The following is a 15,443-nucleotide window of genomic DNA, read 5'->3' on the forward strand; positions in this document are numbered from 1 at the left end:
GAGCCTGTTTCAGCAGTCATCGGGCGAAAGGCGGGGTACACCCTGGACAGGTTGCCAGTCCATCACAGGGCCACATAGAGACAAACGAGACAAACAACCATGCACACTCACACTCACTCCTACGGACAATTTGGAGTCACCAATTAAACTGACATGCATGTTTTTGATCGGTGGGAGGAGTACATAATATCATTTGAGAAATTAAACTGGTGGAAAAAGAGACCAAAGTGTGTGACAGATGAGCTCCCCCAGCAGTCTAGACCTACAGCAGCTTAACTATGGGATGTTTCAGGATTACCTGAGCCACCCCTAACTATAAGCTTTATCAAAAAGGAAAGTTTTAAGCCTAATCTTAAAAGTGGAAAGGGTGTCTGCTTCCCGGACATTTACTGGCAGCTTATTCCACAAGAGAGGGGCCTGATAACTGAAGGCTCTGCCTCCCATTCTACTTTTAGAAACTCTGGGAACCACAAGGAAACCTGCAGTTTGGGAGTGAAGTGCTCTGTTGGGAAAATATCTTACAATGAGATCTTTAAGATATGATGGAGCTCGGTCATTAAGAGCTTTATATGTGAGGAGAAGAATCTTAAATTCTATTCTGAATTTAACAGGGAGCCAATGAAGAGAAGCTAAAACTGGAGAAACATGATCTCTGCTGTTAGTTCTCATCAGAACTCTGGCTGCAGCATTTTGGGTCAGCTGGAGGCTTTTCAGAGAATATGTGGGACAGCCCAATAATAAAGAATTACAGTAGTCCAATCTTGAAGTAACAAATGCATGAACTAGTTTCTCTGCATCACCCTGAGACAGGATGTTCCTGATTTTAGCAACATTACGAAGGTGAGAGAAGGCAGTTCTAGAAACCAGTTTTATATGTGCGTCAAATGATCAATTCTGGTCAAAAATAACTCCAAGGTTCCTCACTGTAGTATTAGAAGCCAAGGAAATACCATCTAGAGTAACTATATTGCTCGACAATTTCTCCCTGAAGCGCTCAGGTCCAAAGAGAACAACTTCAGTTTTGTCTGAATTTAAAAGCAGACAGTTCTGAGTCATCCAGGTCTTTATGTCTTTAAGACAGGCTTGTAGTCTGACCAACCTATTGGTTTCATCTGGTTTTATAGACAAGTACAACCGACTATCATCAGCATAACAATAACCCCTTACTCTGTTGTGTGAGGAAAATTATTCATTTACATGAACAAATTAAATCTATCAGATAAATATGACTTAAACCAGCCTAATGTAGTTCCTTTAATCCCAATGACATGTTCATGTCTCTTCTTATTCTCTTCTATCAATGATGAATAATAAGCAGTTCTAGCTTTACGAAGGGGTTTCTTATACGTTATTAAACTATCTTTCCAGACTAATTGAGACTCTTCTAAATTAGAGGAACGCCACTGTCTCTCCAGCTTTTTTGCAGACAAAAGAATAGATAAAAAAAGAAAACAACAATCAAAGTTTAAAACTGAACAACATGGATCTTTTTTGTGTGACTTCAGAGGAAACTTAAGATTGGTGTGGGCATCCAGAATCTGATCTGCCAGTAATTCTCAAAGGGAAAGTCTTTCGACAGGAGGAAACAGGCAGAGGAGAACCTGCAATGCACAATGGGAGGAAGGAAGAATTTAAAGCTTAACCAGCTGCATTGGTTACTGCAAGTTATATAACCCAGGAATTCATTGTTGAGAGATTATTTGAAATGCCTTTCCTGAGACTGACATGGTTTCAGAGGATTGGAAAGAAGGGCTATCTTTTAATTGGAACTTACAGTTCAGTGGAAGATAGGTTGCACGGTCCCACACATCTTTAGGGTACAATGCTGAGGACAAATCGTCTACCTGTTGGATGGAAGAAAAGTCCTCAGACATATGAAATCTCAATCACGTTTGACACTGACTCTTATTTAGGGTTACATTTTCTTACTATAAGTGATACATCTCACATGGGAAAATGCTGCAGCGTGGACAAAAGTGAGAAACAGGCAGGATGTTCTGTACATGTTTATGTAACTGTACATGTTCTCCACATGATGCAATGTACAGTTGGATGATTCTCTGAATTTAGTTATTTCTTTGAACTCATGAAGGGTTCCGTCTTTCTTGCCTGAAATGATTATTACGCAGAGCTCCCCTCTCTGTGGACACCTCCAAAGTGTCACTGTCACATGACGGTTTTATGCTGACATTTAACTGTCCTTTCTGAATGTGCTGTGTGAAGGTTGATCGACATCCTGTGATGTGCTTTAAAGTAAACGCAATAATAAAAGACAAAAAAGCTGATTTCAATGACAGAATATGCACAGCACAGTGTACTGTATATGATCAAAAACTTTGACCATGCAGTTGTCAGTGCAGCACTGCCCTCTAGTGATAAGTATGTAATTAAAAAGTAGTTTCAAAGTATTTAAAAATCATTACCATTTAAGGTCAAATTAGTTCAATTGATGTGCTTTGCTGTTTTAATTATCAATTGATGACTGTGTCTTATTTTCTGCATTGCAGTACAAAGGTGAAGATATCACCCAAACGTTACATAATTTACATTCTAAAAAGCTGTCACTCTGACTTTAAAGCAAATTGGCACGCTAGCTTCTGGATGTCTTTAGTATTAAGGGTCACCAAGTGGAATTTTGTCCCCTTAACTATGGCTTGGAGACCATACATACTGTAAGTTATGATGAGTTGCTGTTCCATCAAACTTAGTGAGGACTGCCACAAGAAAAAACAAACAAAAAACCAGGAGTTCCCTCTGCCGCAAAGGAAAAGCTCAATAACAAACACAGAAATGAATAATAACAGCACCCCAGGCAAGAGCCCAGATTGTTGGGCCCTTACAGTTTACATGTCTCAGTGTTTACATGTTTACATTAACATCTCAACATCAACTGTTGAGAATATGTTGTGGGAATAAAGCCATCATGTCAGAAGTGATTCAATAAATAGTTATTGATGGAGGCCATTAAAAAGAGAGAACTCCTTGGGCCTCTGATGGACCAGAGATCTTCCAGGTGTAACCTGTCTATCACCAGATGGCTACCGCGATAGACTCAGGGCCCAAAGCTGGTATAGAGGATGGTTGGAAGGCTGAGGTAAGAGGTTAACAGATGGGTTTTTTCGCTCCTATGCGCTGCAAACAGTGGACGATCCTAATGGTATTGTTAAAGGTCTTAAACCATTTTTTAATTCAAATATTACATGTACTGAGTTTTGATAGTGTTTAATTTTTTAATCTTTCAGTTTTAGCTTAATAAAGCTTCATTTATTGAGATGATTGGTTTTCATGTTGTTGTGATAATTTTTTTGTCTTCATTTTATTATTTTTGTGATGTCTTTGATTCATAATTTATTACGTTTTATATATATACTGTATATAAATATATATTATCATTTATTTATTTTATTCCATTTCTTGGTTAATTTGTTTTAATGAATTATTAATAATTTAATTAATTATTTCAATAATTTTGTGTTAATTATGTGTGGTGATAGTTTAGGTCTTCAGGTTAGATTATTTACTTATCAAATCACTGATAAGTGATTTCAGGGGGATATGTGGGGGATAGCATGGCCTTGACCCTACTTGAACCATATTGTGTAGGGTCAGAATGACGTCTGTAAAGACGATGACGAAAATGTTGCAACAGTCTCAGACGCAGTGGTGCCGGACAGAGATTGGGTTTGGGCCACATAAGCACAGAATGATATCAGAAAGTATAAGAGGATCTCACAAGCTGTTGTCGTTCGGAATTCTGTGTATGCTGCCATATAATATGTTGCTATGTTGTTCCTGTTAATAAATTCCCCATTAGAGGCTGCAAAGGTGAATCCGACCGCTCTTTTCTCCGCAAAAGTACAAACAATATAAGGAGGTGGGTAATTAAATTGGTGAGAAAAAAAAGAGAAAAAAACGCAAAACAATATCATGATATGTTACGGTCATATTAAAGAAGTATAGTTGATGTATAGTTGATGTTAGAGACCCTAAGGACTCAAAGACCTTCTCAGTTTAAACCTTTTAGTCAACTCATGGCAAATCCGGTACGAGGTGAAATTTAGTGACTCATTTAGAGACTAATTTAGTAACTTGTTCAAGTTACCAGAAATTAAAGAAAAGAGAGAAAAAATGAAAACAAACGCAAAATGTTGTGACTTTCCCATTGGCCCTGTTCATTACGCCATTACGTCATCTTTGTGAAGGGGCGGGGACAGGCTCAGATGTAGTGGAAGGGCTACCGAAGCAGCGACAGACGGCGAGCAAAGGATACTTATCTTGCAGGTGAGATTCAGAGGGTTATATTGACAATCAATCTGAGCCGAAGACAAATAAACACTTTCTGACGTGTTCGACTTTACAGCTGAAGATAAAGACATGTACAGAAATAAGCCAACGGGTTACTGCAGATGCTCCCCTGTTAGCTTAACATCTAGCTAAAATGGACTGACGTTTGAATCGGTTGCTGTAGTCAGTGAGGTTTTCCAGTCAATACAGGTCAATAAATGTGAATAGAAACTTGCCTTGCCTTTTGCGTGTTTACTTAATATTACTTGTCACCGTTTTATGACGTTACCCGGTTAAAAAAAGACTGTTAGCTTTTTTTTTTCACCGAGCAAAAATGCAGAAACATCAACGCTCATCGAAATTAGCTCGGAATCGTTGACCCAGTTTTTTTTCTTGTCAAATGAATCAAGCCCAGGTTTGAAATCTGACACCAATGATAGTGTTTTTGTATCATGTCTTGATTAGTTAGTTACTTACTCATTGCAAGTTGCTGCTTATAAGAGAATATTACTCTCGCTGGGTTAAAAGAGCATGATTAGCCCACAAAGTGAACACCTAAGTATCAGTGAGCTGCATCTGTGATGTCTTGGGCAGCTCCAGGTGGTGCAGCTCCAGATGGTGCAGCTCCTGGTGGTGCAGCTCCAGGTGGTGCAGCTCCTGGTGGTGCAGCTCCTGGTGGTGCAGCTCCTGGTGGTGCAGCTCTGTGGTGCAGCTCCAGGTGGTGCAGCTCCTGGTGGTGCAGCTCCAGGTGGTGCAGCTCCAGGTGGTGCAGCTCCAGGTGGTGCAGCTCCTGGTTGTGCAGCTCCTGGTGGTGCAGCTCTGTGGTGCAGCTCCAGGTGGTGCAGCTCCAGGTGGTGCAGCTCCTGGTGGTGCAGCTCTGTGGTGCGGCTCCAGGTGGTGCGGCTCCAGGTGGTGCGGCTCCAGGTGGTGCAGCTCCAGATGGTGCAGCTCCTGGTGGTGCAGCTCCAGGTGGTGCAGCTCCTGGTGGTGCAGCTCCTGGTGGTGCAGCTCCTGGTGGTGCAGCTCCTGGTGGTGCAGCTCTGTGGTGCAGCTCCAGGTGGTGCAGCTCCTGGTGGTGCAGCTCCAGGTGGTGCAGCTCCAGGTGGTGCGGCTCCTGGTGGTGCAGCTCCTGGTGGTGCGGCTCCTGGTGGTGCGGCTCCAGGTGGTGCAGCTCCAGGTGGTGCAGCTCCTGGTGGTGCAGCTCTGTGGTGCGGCTCCAGGTGGTGCGGCTCCAGGTGGTGCGGCTCCAGGTGGTGCGGCTCCAGGTGGTGCAGCTCCAGGTGGTGCAGCTCCTGGTGGTGCAGCTCCTGGTGGTGCAGCTCCAGGTGGTGCAGCTCCAGGTGGTGCAGCTCCTGGTGGTGCAGCTCTGTGGTGCGGCTCCAGGTGGTGCGGCTCCAGGTGGTGCAGCTCCAGGTGGTGCAGCTCCTGGTGGTGCAGCTCCTGGTGGTGCGGCTCCAGGTGGTGCAGCTCCTGGTGGTGCGGCTCCAGGTGGTGCAGCTCCAGGTGGTGCAGCTCTGTGGTGCAGCTCCAGGTGGTGCAGCTCCTGGTGGTGCAGCTCCAGGTGGTGCAGCTCTGTGGTGCAGCTCCAGGTGGTTCAGCTCCAGGTGGTGCGGCTCCAGGTGGTGCGGCTCCAGGTGGTGCAGCTCCTGGTTGTGCAGCTCCAGGTGGTGCAGCTCCTGGTGGTGCGGCTCCTGGTGGTGCAGCTCCAGGTGGTGCAGCTCTGTGGTGCAGCTCCAGGTGGTGCAGCTCCTGGTGGTGCAGCTCCAGGTGGTGCAGCTCTGTGGTGCAGCTCCAGGTGGTGCAGCTCTGTGGTGCAGCTCCAGGTGGTGCAGCTCCTGGTGGTGCGGCTCCAGGTGGTGCGGCTCCAGGTGGTGCGGCTCCAGGTGGTGCGGCTCCTGGTGGTGCAGCTCCAGGTGGTGCAGCTCCAGGTGCAGCTCCAGGTGGTGCAGCTCCAGGTGGTGCAGCTCCAGATGGTGCAGCTCCAGGTGGTGCAGCTCCAGGTGGTGCAGCTCTGTGGTGCAGCTCCAGGTGGTGCAGCTCCTGGTGGTGCAGCTCTGTGGTGCAGCTCCAGGTGGTGCAGCTCCAGGTGGTGCGGCTCCAGGTGGTGCGGCTCCAGGTGGTGCAGCTCTGTGGTGCAGCTCTGTGGTGCAGCTCCAGGTGGTGCAGCTCCAGGTGGTGCAGCTCTGTGGTGCAGCTCCAGGTGGTTCAGCTCCAGGTGGTGCGGCTCCAGGTGGTGCGGCTCCAGGTGGTGCAGCTCCTGGTTGTGCAGCTCCAGGTGGTGCAGCTCCTGGTGGTGCGGCTCCTGGTGGTGCAGCTCCAGGTGGTGCAGCTCTGTGGTGCAGCTCCAGGTGGTGCAGCTCCTGGTGGTGCAGCTCCAGGTGGTGCAGCTCTGTGGTGCAGCTCCAGGTGGTGCAGCTCTGTGGTGCAGCTCCAGGTGGTGCAGCTCCTGGTGGTGCGGCTCCAGGTGGTGCGGCTCCAGGTGGTGCGGCTCCAGGTGGTGCGGCTCCTGGTGGTGCAGCTCCAGGTGGTGCAGCTCCAGGTGCAGCTCCAGGTGGTGCAGCTCCAGGTGGTGCAGCTCCAGATGGTGCAGCTCCAGGTGGTGCAGCTCCAGGTGGTGCAGCTCTGTGGTGCAGCTCCAGGTGGTGCAGCTCCTGGTGGTGCAGCTCTGTGGTGCAGCTCCAGGTGGTGCAGCTCCAGGTGGTGCGGCTCCAGGTGGTGCGGCTCCAGGTGGTGCAGCTCTGTGGTGCAGCTCTGTGGTGCAGCTCCAGGTGGTGCAGCTCCAGGTGGTGCGGCTCCAGGTGGTGCGGCTCCAGGTGGTGCAGCTCCTGGTGGTGCAGCTCCTGGTGGTGCAGCTCCTGGTGGTGCAGCTCTGTGGTGCAGCTCTGTGGTGCAGCTCCAGGTGGTGCAGCTCCAGGTGGTGCGGCTCCAGGTGGTGCGGCTCCAGGTGGTGCAGCTCCTGGTGGTGCAGCTCCTGGTGGTGCAGCTCCAGGTGGTGCGGCTCCAGGTGGTGCAGCTCCTGGTGGTGCAGCTCCTGGTGGTGCAGCTCCAGGTGGTGCAGCTCCAGGTGGTGCAGCTCCTGGTGGTGCAGCTCTGTGGTGCGGCTCCAGGTGGTGCGGCTCCAGGTGGTGCAGCTCCAGGTGGTGCAGCTCCTGGTGGTGCAGCTCCTGGTGGTGCAGCTCCAGGTGGTGCAGCTCCTGGTGGTGCGGCTCCAGGTGGTGCAGCTCCAGGTGGTGCAGCTCCAGGTGGTGCAGCTCCTGGTGGTGCGGCTCCAGGTGGTGCAGCTCCAGGTGGTGCAGCTCCAGGTGGTGCAGCTCCTGGTGGTGCAGCTCCAGGTGGTGCAGCTCCTGGTGGTGCAGCTCCAGGTGGTGCAGCTCCAGGTGGTGCAGCTCCTGGTGGTGCAGCTCCAGGTGGTGCAGCTCCAGGTGGTGCAGCTCCAGGTGGTGCAGCTCCTGGTGGTGCAGCTCCAGGTGGTGCAGCTCTGTGGTGCAGCTCCAGGTGGTGCAGCTCCAGGTGGTGCGGCTCCAGGTGGTGCGGCTCCTGGTGGTGCAGCTCCAGGTGGTGCAGCTCTGTGGTGCAGCTCCAGGTGGTGCAGATCCAGGTGGTGCAGCTCCAGGTGGTGCAGCTCTGTGGTGCAGCTCCAGGTGGTGCAGCTCCAGGTGGTGCAGCTCTGTGGTGCAGCTCCAGGTGGTGCAGATCCAGGTGGTGCAGCTCTGTGGTGCAGCTCTGTGGTGCAGCTCCAGGTGGTGCAGCTCCAGGTGGTGCAGCTCCTGGTGGTGCAGCTCCTGGTGGTGCAGCTCCTGGTGGTGCGGCTCCTGGTGGTGCGGCTCCAGGTGGTGCGGCTCCTGGTGGTGCAGCTCCAGGTGGTGCAGCTCCAGGTGGTGCAGCTCCTGGTGGTGCAGCTCCTGGTGGTGCGGCTCCTGGTTGTGCGGCTCCAGGTGGTGCGGCTCCAGGTGGTGCGGCTCCAGGTGGTGCGGCTCCAGGTGGTGCGGCTCCAGGTGGTGCAGCTCCTGGTGGTGCAGCTCTGTGGGTGACCTCTGCCGTGACAAAGCTTTCATATATCAACTATCTGCTTTGTTATCCTGCGTTTTTCTGTACTGAAAGCTGAATTGAGTGAAGACTCCCCAAATATTGGTCAAACTCACATTGGCCACCATTCTCTGACAGTTGCTTTTATGGGTTAAAAGAGAACAGAAAACCACCGTGTGTGTATCAGACTTACAGTTCACCTGTGTTAGGGATGCTGGAGATTGATGCTTGGTGCAGGACAGGAAACTTCTGTATGTTCTTGATTTAAGAACTGATGCACTCAAAGTTAATTGTTCACTGGGAAGTTGGATGTTTTGAATATTGTTCAGTTGGTTCTTTTGGCTAAATGAACAATCCTAGTTCCAAACAGGTTTGGAGAATGTGTAAAATGTAAATTAAAAAAAATAATACAACGATTTGTAAAACTCATAAAACATACAAATTCTTGAAAAGGAGACGAGACATTTAGTATTTCATGGAAAATATGAGCTCATCTTTCATTTGAAGGTAGCAATGTATCTTGAAAAAAGTTGGGACGGCGTCATGTTTACCATTGTGTACCATCCCCTCTTCTTATAACAATAATCCGTACACATCTGGGGACTGGGCGGACCTGTCGGTAGACTGTGACGGTCGGGACTTCTGGCAGGACAGTCCCAGACTTCACTACGATGCCAAGCTGTTGGAATGGATTCATGTGGTTTAGCATTGTCTTACTGAAATATGCAAGGCCTTCCCTGATGAAGTAATCATCTGATGGAAGCATTTGTTCCTGTGTGTAGCTCTCAGCTTTGATGGTGCCTTTCCAGATGTTGACAGTGTCCATGCTCAAATTTGGCCTCTTCTTTGCATGACGGACTGCTTTTTGGGCAGCACAGAGAGCTGATTTCTCGACATGTTCCAGAGCCCATGCAGTGATTCCATCTCGCCTGTTTTTAACGAAGTGCTGTCTGAGGATCACAGGCACACAGAGAGGTCTTTAGGTTCTTGAAATCCTTTGTGATAGTTTGTTCTGCAGATGGAATATTCAACGTTTTTCTCCAGCTGTTTCATTTTAGTACCACTTACTTTTCCACCCTGTCGTTGCCACTGCATTTTGTTTTTGAATATATTTTAAACAGCATCTCAACTTTTTTGGAATTGAGGTTGTAAAATAATTTCTTGATCCAAGACGACGATATATCAAGGCTCATTTATGTAACTCAGGCTATCAAAATGCTTTAGAATAGCATAAAAAAGACTATTCTGCATAAACAAATAAGAGCAATTGTTTCATTACGTGTACTTTGCTGTTTGTAATTGATCATAATTTCAAGGTGCTCAAGGGAATCTTTTCACAAAGCTGTTTTTAAATCACAAATGAATTAAGATCAGCTGTAATTGAATGAGACATTTGTGATATTTATTGCTTTTTTAAAATGTTGTTATTTTTTCTCAATGATATATGTTGCAGTCATATGTGTGTGATTTGGGGGATTAATAAAGCATAATTCAATTAAATTTATTTTCTTTTGAGTGCCATTGTTCTAAATTTCAAGCCAGAAGCTCAGAGCCCAGACATTCCCAGGGACATGAGACAAAGGAATACGGTACTTTCTCACAGGAAGGAACTAAAACTTTGATAATTAGATGTCCATAGCTTGTGGCCTGCTTTCATCTGATTTGAAATCTATTCATCTCTTCCGGAGAACCAAAGCTGTGACTTGTGCTTAACCTATGACAATCATCTCTCCCCAGCATGTGATGACTGAGGCCTGACGGTGCAGGGGTCGGGTGGCAGGAACAGCAGGCAGCCAGCGTCGATGAAGGATGAAGAGCCCGGTGCACAGATGCCGGGATGTGGAGCATGGGCGTGGCCATGCCGGGTCCAACTGCCTTCAGGCTGAACAGCGCATCCCTATCTCCAAAGACGTCATTACTTCCTCTTCTGCCTCAGCCATGTGGTTCATCAAGGATACCTGTGGCATCGTCTGTGCTGTCATCACATGGCTGCTGGTGTTCTATGCTGAGTTTGTAGTGCTGTTTGTGATGCTGGTGCCCTCCAAGAATCTGATGTACAGCATTGTGAACGGGACTTTGTTCAACACTCTGGCCTTCTTTGCCCTTGCCTCACACCTCAGGGCCATGTGCACTGACCCTGTAAGTGAGGCTTGCTTGGTGTTATACATGCACACAAATGGCTTTACTTTTTATTGCCTTGCAGATACATTTACTGTCTTTAACTGTCATAAAGTTATGGTTCATTTAACCTCTGGCTATGTATTACATTTTGGTGATTAATTACCTGCTTATACTGCTAAAGTCCAATAATGTCCGTTTCCTGCTAGGGGGCAGTACCAAAAGGGAATGCTACTAAGGAATACATAGAAAGCCTTCAACTGAAACCAGGGCAGGTGGTCTACAAATGTCCCAAGTGCTGTAGCATCAAACCTGACCGAGCACACCACTGCAGGTAGGACAAAAAGGACATTGATCTCTCACTGCAGCATTTGGCATTCACAAGGCCAATGTTTTCATGGCATGGAATGAAACTGTTTTAGCTCATTTTGACTATGGAAAATAAATAGATTTAGCACTGGCTCCCTTCCATTTCCTCTCCTGTTGGGCATCTTTTTGTTAAGTTATTGCATTGCTGTTTTGAACACATTCATTTAACTTAAATTCATTCGTATTCATATAGCACCGATTCACAAAAGCATTGTCAACACACATTAAAGATGGCGTCAATTAATTGAAGTTTAGTTCTCGTCCCTCTATGACAAATTCTTATAAAAAGTTGCCTAGTTAAAGAAACCATCGGATCACATCAAATGTTCTCTTTGATTCAGTCTCCCATCCTGAACATGCATGAAGAAACTGGACAAAAAAAAGATTCAGAAAGGATGTCCATCTGCCTCCAACGGTTCGGGTTTAAAATGTCAGGAAAGAGAGGTCGACCAGAACCGTAACTCCAGGCCAGAGATACCTGCTGAGATTATAGATGTACATGGAGGGTAATAAAAGAAGAGTGAGAAGTGCTTAGTACATCATGGGAGGTCTTCCAGCAGTCTGGTTTACGACAGCATAACAAAAGGTCACCCAAGCCAGCCCTAACGATAAGATTGATCAAAAACGATAGTTTTAAGCCTAATCTTGATGCCAGAGGTTGTCTGCCCCCCCAAACCCAAAATGGGAGCTGAGAGAAACCTTATAATTGAAGGCTCTGCTTCCCATTCCACTTTTAGAAAGGGAACCGAAAGAGAATGAAGTGGAAGGGCAAGTGCTTTTAATGCAGGTGCACCCATTATTAAAGCATCACTAACTTTCTTTCCCTTTGTCAGAAGCAGCTGGCTTACCCTGAATGTGTTAGTGGTAAACCTATAATTGCTCGCCAGGATGGCCCTTGAGAGATGATATTTGGTTATCATATAGCCTGTGGTTCAGCATCATTTCATATAAACGTGACTTTATGAGAAAAATAGTAAATTATTAAAAGACAGCTGGCCTGAGACTGGCTGCCAACTGTCAAGCAGACTGAGGAAATGGAGCCTTTGCATCTCTTTTTATTTGCAACTCGGTGCTCCACTTAGCTTCAGATGTGTCCTGATGTAGAGATGGGTCTTATAGGCCTCACACAGATACTTTTTCATTAATAAATGAATAAAAGCAGTGAGATCAACCTAAACTCCCTTTAGTTACCAATGTCTGATCTCAAAGATCAGACATCTGTCTTTGATTAAAAAGCTACACCTTATCAAAGTCAATCCAGAACTTAGACATGGCTAAAATAAATCCAAAATGCATTACAAGTCAGTCAGTAAGTCCCAGTGTCTACTGCAAAGTCATCTGACCAGGACTAAAGGATATTTGTCGTATTTGTCATGGAAGGAAAAAGGCCGCTAGATAGGGGTGTGTCGCGTTAAAAATCTGTCTCTCAAGATTTGTGAGCTATCCAAACTTCTATTTGTGACCTGTGGGGGCAGTAATGTGCCTTTGCTGAGTCTAGCCTGCCAGAACGTAAAGAAGAAGAGGAGGAGAAGGCAGGGAAGCAGTTAGAATAACGTCGGAAAATACCGGTATTATACCCCTGACACTTTCAAATCGTTTGTTTGGCATCGTTTTGGGTACCCGGCAGAAATGATAAATGGCAGCAGAGCGACTGATAAAGACACGGACCATTTGCAAGCATTGTATTAAAATAATGCAGTACACCACGGAAATTTAGTTTCAATTTGTGGAAGAAGTTTATTAAAAGCTCATCATGCATGTAAAGAGTTATAATAAAACATTTGAAAATGCATAAATGCATGTGCAACTCGGTTAAATAAAAGTCTTGTTGGTCCAGTCATGGTAGCTTTCTTAAAATCTCATCTCGTTTCGTGAGCTGAGTGTATCGTCACACCCCTACCGCCAGATGCTGGTAGATGTTTCTGGGTTCCAGTTCTGGTCACGTCGTTGGGAGTTATTGGATGCTTTCACACCTGCCTTGTTTGTTCCAGACTTTTGGATGTTTTCAGTTTGGTTCGGAATAAAATTGTATGTGTGAGCCATGCCTCAATCGGGCAGTCTCTCAACCAGACAGACAAATTTTGGTTAAACAAAAAGAGATAGTTTCAGTCTGTAACCACGGTTTGGTTCCTTTCCGTTGTGAAAAGATTTAAAGGATCATTCGGACTTCTTGACCATTCACAGGAAGTTAAAGCAGGTTTTTGCTGATATCAGAAACGGGAACAATGAGCCTCGGTTACGGCTGAACAAAGTAAGATCAAAATGACATTTTCTGTTGATCCATTGATAGAACCAACAGCCTCAGCACAACACATGTGAAAACACCCGCCATCAGCTCAAAATACACACACATTTATTACTGTATGACGATGCTTAAGTTGCCAGAGGATTGGTGCATGAAGGGAAGAATCAGCAGACTCAACGAGAATGACCAAAGGAGAGGTGAGACTGAGAGTAAACACATTATCCTCCCAAACTGTTGACGTAATGGCAAATTTTCACAATTCAAAATAGCAACGTCATACTATCAACACCATGCTCTGAATGCCCAGATACACCGAATCAATAAACGAGGCTTGCTGCATTACACTGTTGCTACCTGAGCTCTTTTTTTGCTGCATTTATTCAGCTCTGTTCAGATCCTCTAATCAGCACCTAGAAAAATATGCTAGCAGCTTAAGGTGACCCTCTGCAGGCAGAGAGAGGGATGAGCCTCCACTTTTGGGGAACTCTTCACCTATGGGGGCAGCCAGTTTTACCACGTAGAAGCTTAACTGTTGAGAGAGTAGCAGCCGAAACTGTTGAGGGTCTGAATGCGAGAGACAGAAAAGACGAAGACATTATATTGCTATGTAATGATTATAACAAAAAAATGTGATAAAGCAAAAGCAAATAATATTGTGCTAATTTCGTCCTTTTTTTGTCGTGTTTGCATAACGTTCAGTGTGAAAACAAGCCCAACTGGATCAGATGTATAAAAGCTTGAACCTTGGCTTGATCATTGTGCAGTTTTTCAGATGTGACAAAGCCCCCGAGTTGTTTGTTTGTTCTGTTCAGGGGCCTTTTCTAATGTGTCCTAAGTGGATGAAGAAAAAATGAGTGGCGGAAAGACCACATTCATTGTGCTGTGTTTTAAAGACGATGTGCAGATTCTGTTAGTGTGGCCAATCCTCTTTTTACAGGCAGCACTGACCCACAAACCCATCACAGTTCTGCTTAATGAGACTTCAGTTTCACACTGAACCAGGTTAGACGTAGAGGTTAAGCTTCAATAGGTAGTTTCTAGATTAAAATCACTGAACAGAAATATAAGCTGTACACAAATGTATTAAAATGAGTTTCATTAGTCATATTTACATTAATAGATCGGATCATATGTTTTTTACAGTAACATAAATAGATATGAGAACGTAATAGCCCTTTAACTAGATGAGTGTACTTTGTTTTTTCAAATGAACAGTTATTGGGAAACTCTCACCTGGAGAAAGTTAACTTCCTTTCATTTGTAAGTTTTGGGCCATGCTGCTCCACCCCAAGCACAAATGCTCATGGAAATCCATCCAGTACTTTTTTTCAGAACCATTGTTTATTGTGTAGGTGTCTGTTGGAAATAGCAGAGAAAATGTCGTTCAACCGAGCGTCGGCATAACCGCTGCCTTCCTGTGTTGTCCATGCCAGGGAAGCAGGATGCATTCATTAAAGTACTGTTCAGTGTGTGAATGTTGACTGTAACCCTTGCTTAATATGTATGAAAAAGCTTTCTTGGAAAATGTTCCTCTTAGTTCTCTGAACAGATGCAGAATGAATTGCATTTTGATGTGTTCTGTCTCACTGATTTACAGTGTATGCAAAAGGTGCATACGGAAGATGGACCACCACTGTCCATGGGTCAACAACTGCGTAGGGGAGAACAACCAAAAGTACTTTGTTCTTTTCACAGTAAGTTAGAGTCACCTCTAATCAGTCGGGGCTGACTAAAAGCTTTCATACCGTGACATACTCTGGTGTCGTGTTCAATTGCTCCACAATGCGTCATCTCCTCTTTCTCTTTTATCCTAGATGTACATTGCACTCGTCTCTCTCCACGCTCTGGTCATGGTGGTCTTCCATTTCCTATACTGCTTTGAAGATGATTGGACAAGTGAGTGTTGTTTTCTTTTCATTCAATGACTCATTAAGAACTGCAGTGATGGGGTGACGGCCTACATTTGAAATGTTACTGCGCCTTTTAAATCTTGTGATTGAGCTGGTTAAGTGCATCTACTCTGATGTAGCCAGTTTGGTAGTCATCATAATTGGCTACCATTGCTTACAAAATGTCTCTGTTCCATCCTGTCCTCAGGGAGATGAATTGTATGGTCAAAATGAGAGAAACACGTCTGTATATTTCAGACTACACACAGAAAATGGTCATACATGCCACTGAACAGCCCTACCAAGAAGTTTTGGTAAAAAATGAATGCTGGTGAACCTTAGCCCGCGCTAACAGTGGCTCACATGTTGTTAGCACACACTCAGTGAGGATCATCAACATTGTCTTGATTATGAATCTATTTTCAAATGTGGCCTGTTGATGATGTCTTTTGGAAACGATGAGGGAAGGTGAGCTCATATCTAATGCAGTTGTTGAAATGAATAGATGAATA

General features: G+C 45.9%; 1 protein-coding gene across 2 annotated transcripts in view; it reads left to right on the forward strand.

The window, feature by feature from the left end:
• Positions 1-4,203: 4,203 nt before the first annotated feature.
• The window catches only part of zdhhc3a (zinc finger DHHC-type palmitoyltransferase 3a), a 19,529-nt gene continuing 8,289 nt past the window's right edge, over positions 4,204-15,443 (forward strand). For both annotated transcript variants that reach the window (XM_072394985.1, XM_072394986.1), the window contains exons 1-5: positions 4,204-4,281; positions 10,048-10,449; positions 10,638-10,762; positions 14,640-14,736; positions 14,857-14,938. In XM_072394985.1, coding sequence (XP_072251086.1) covers positions 10,120-10,449; positions 10,638-10,762; positions 14,640-14,736; positions 14,857-14,938 — 634 coding nt within the window. In that variant the 5' untranslated portion in view covers positions 4,204-4,281; positions 10,048-10,119. The remainder of the gene's footprint in view (positions 4,282-10,047; positions 10,450-10,637; positions 10,763-14,639; positions 14,737-14,856; positions 14,939-15,443) is intronic.

Source organism: Leuresthes tenuis, unplaced genomic scaffold (assembly GCF_036924035.1).
Source record: "Leuresthes tenuis unplaced genomic scaffold, fLeuTen1.0.hap1 SCAF_10, whole genome shotgun sequence".
Classification (NCBI taxonomy): Eukaryota; Metazoa; Chordata; class Actinopteri; order Atheriniformes; family Atherinopsidae; genus Leuresthes; species Leuresthes tenuis.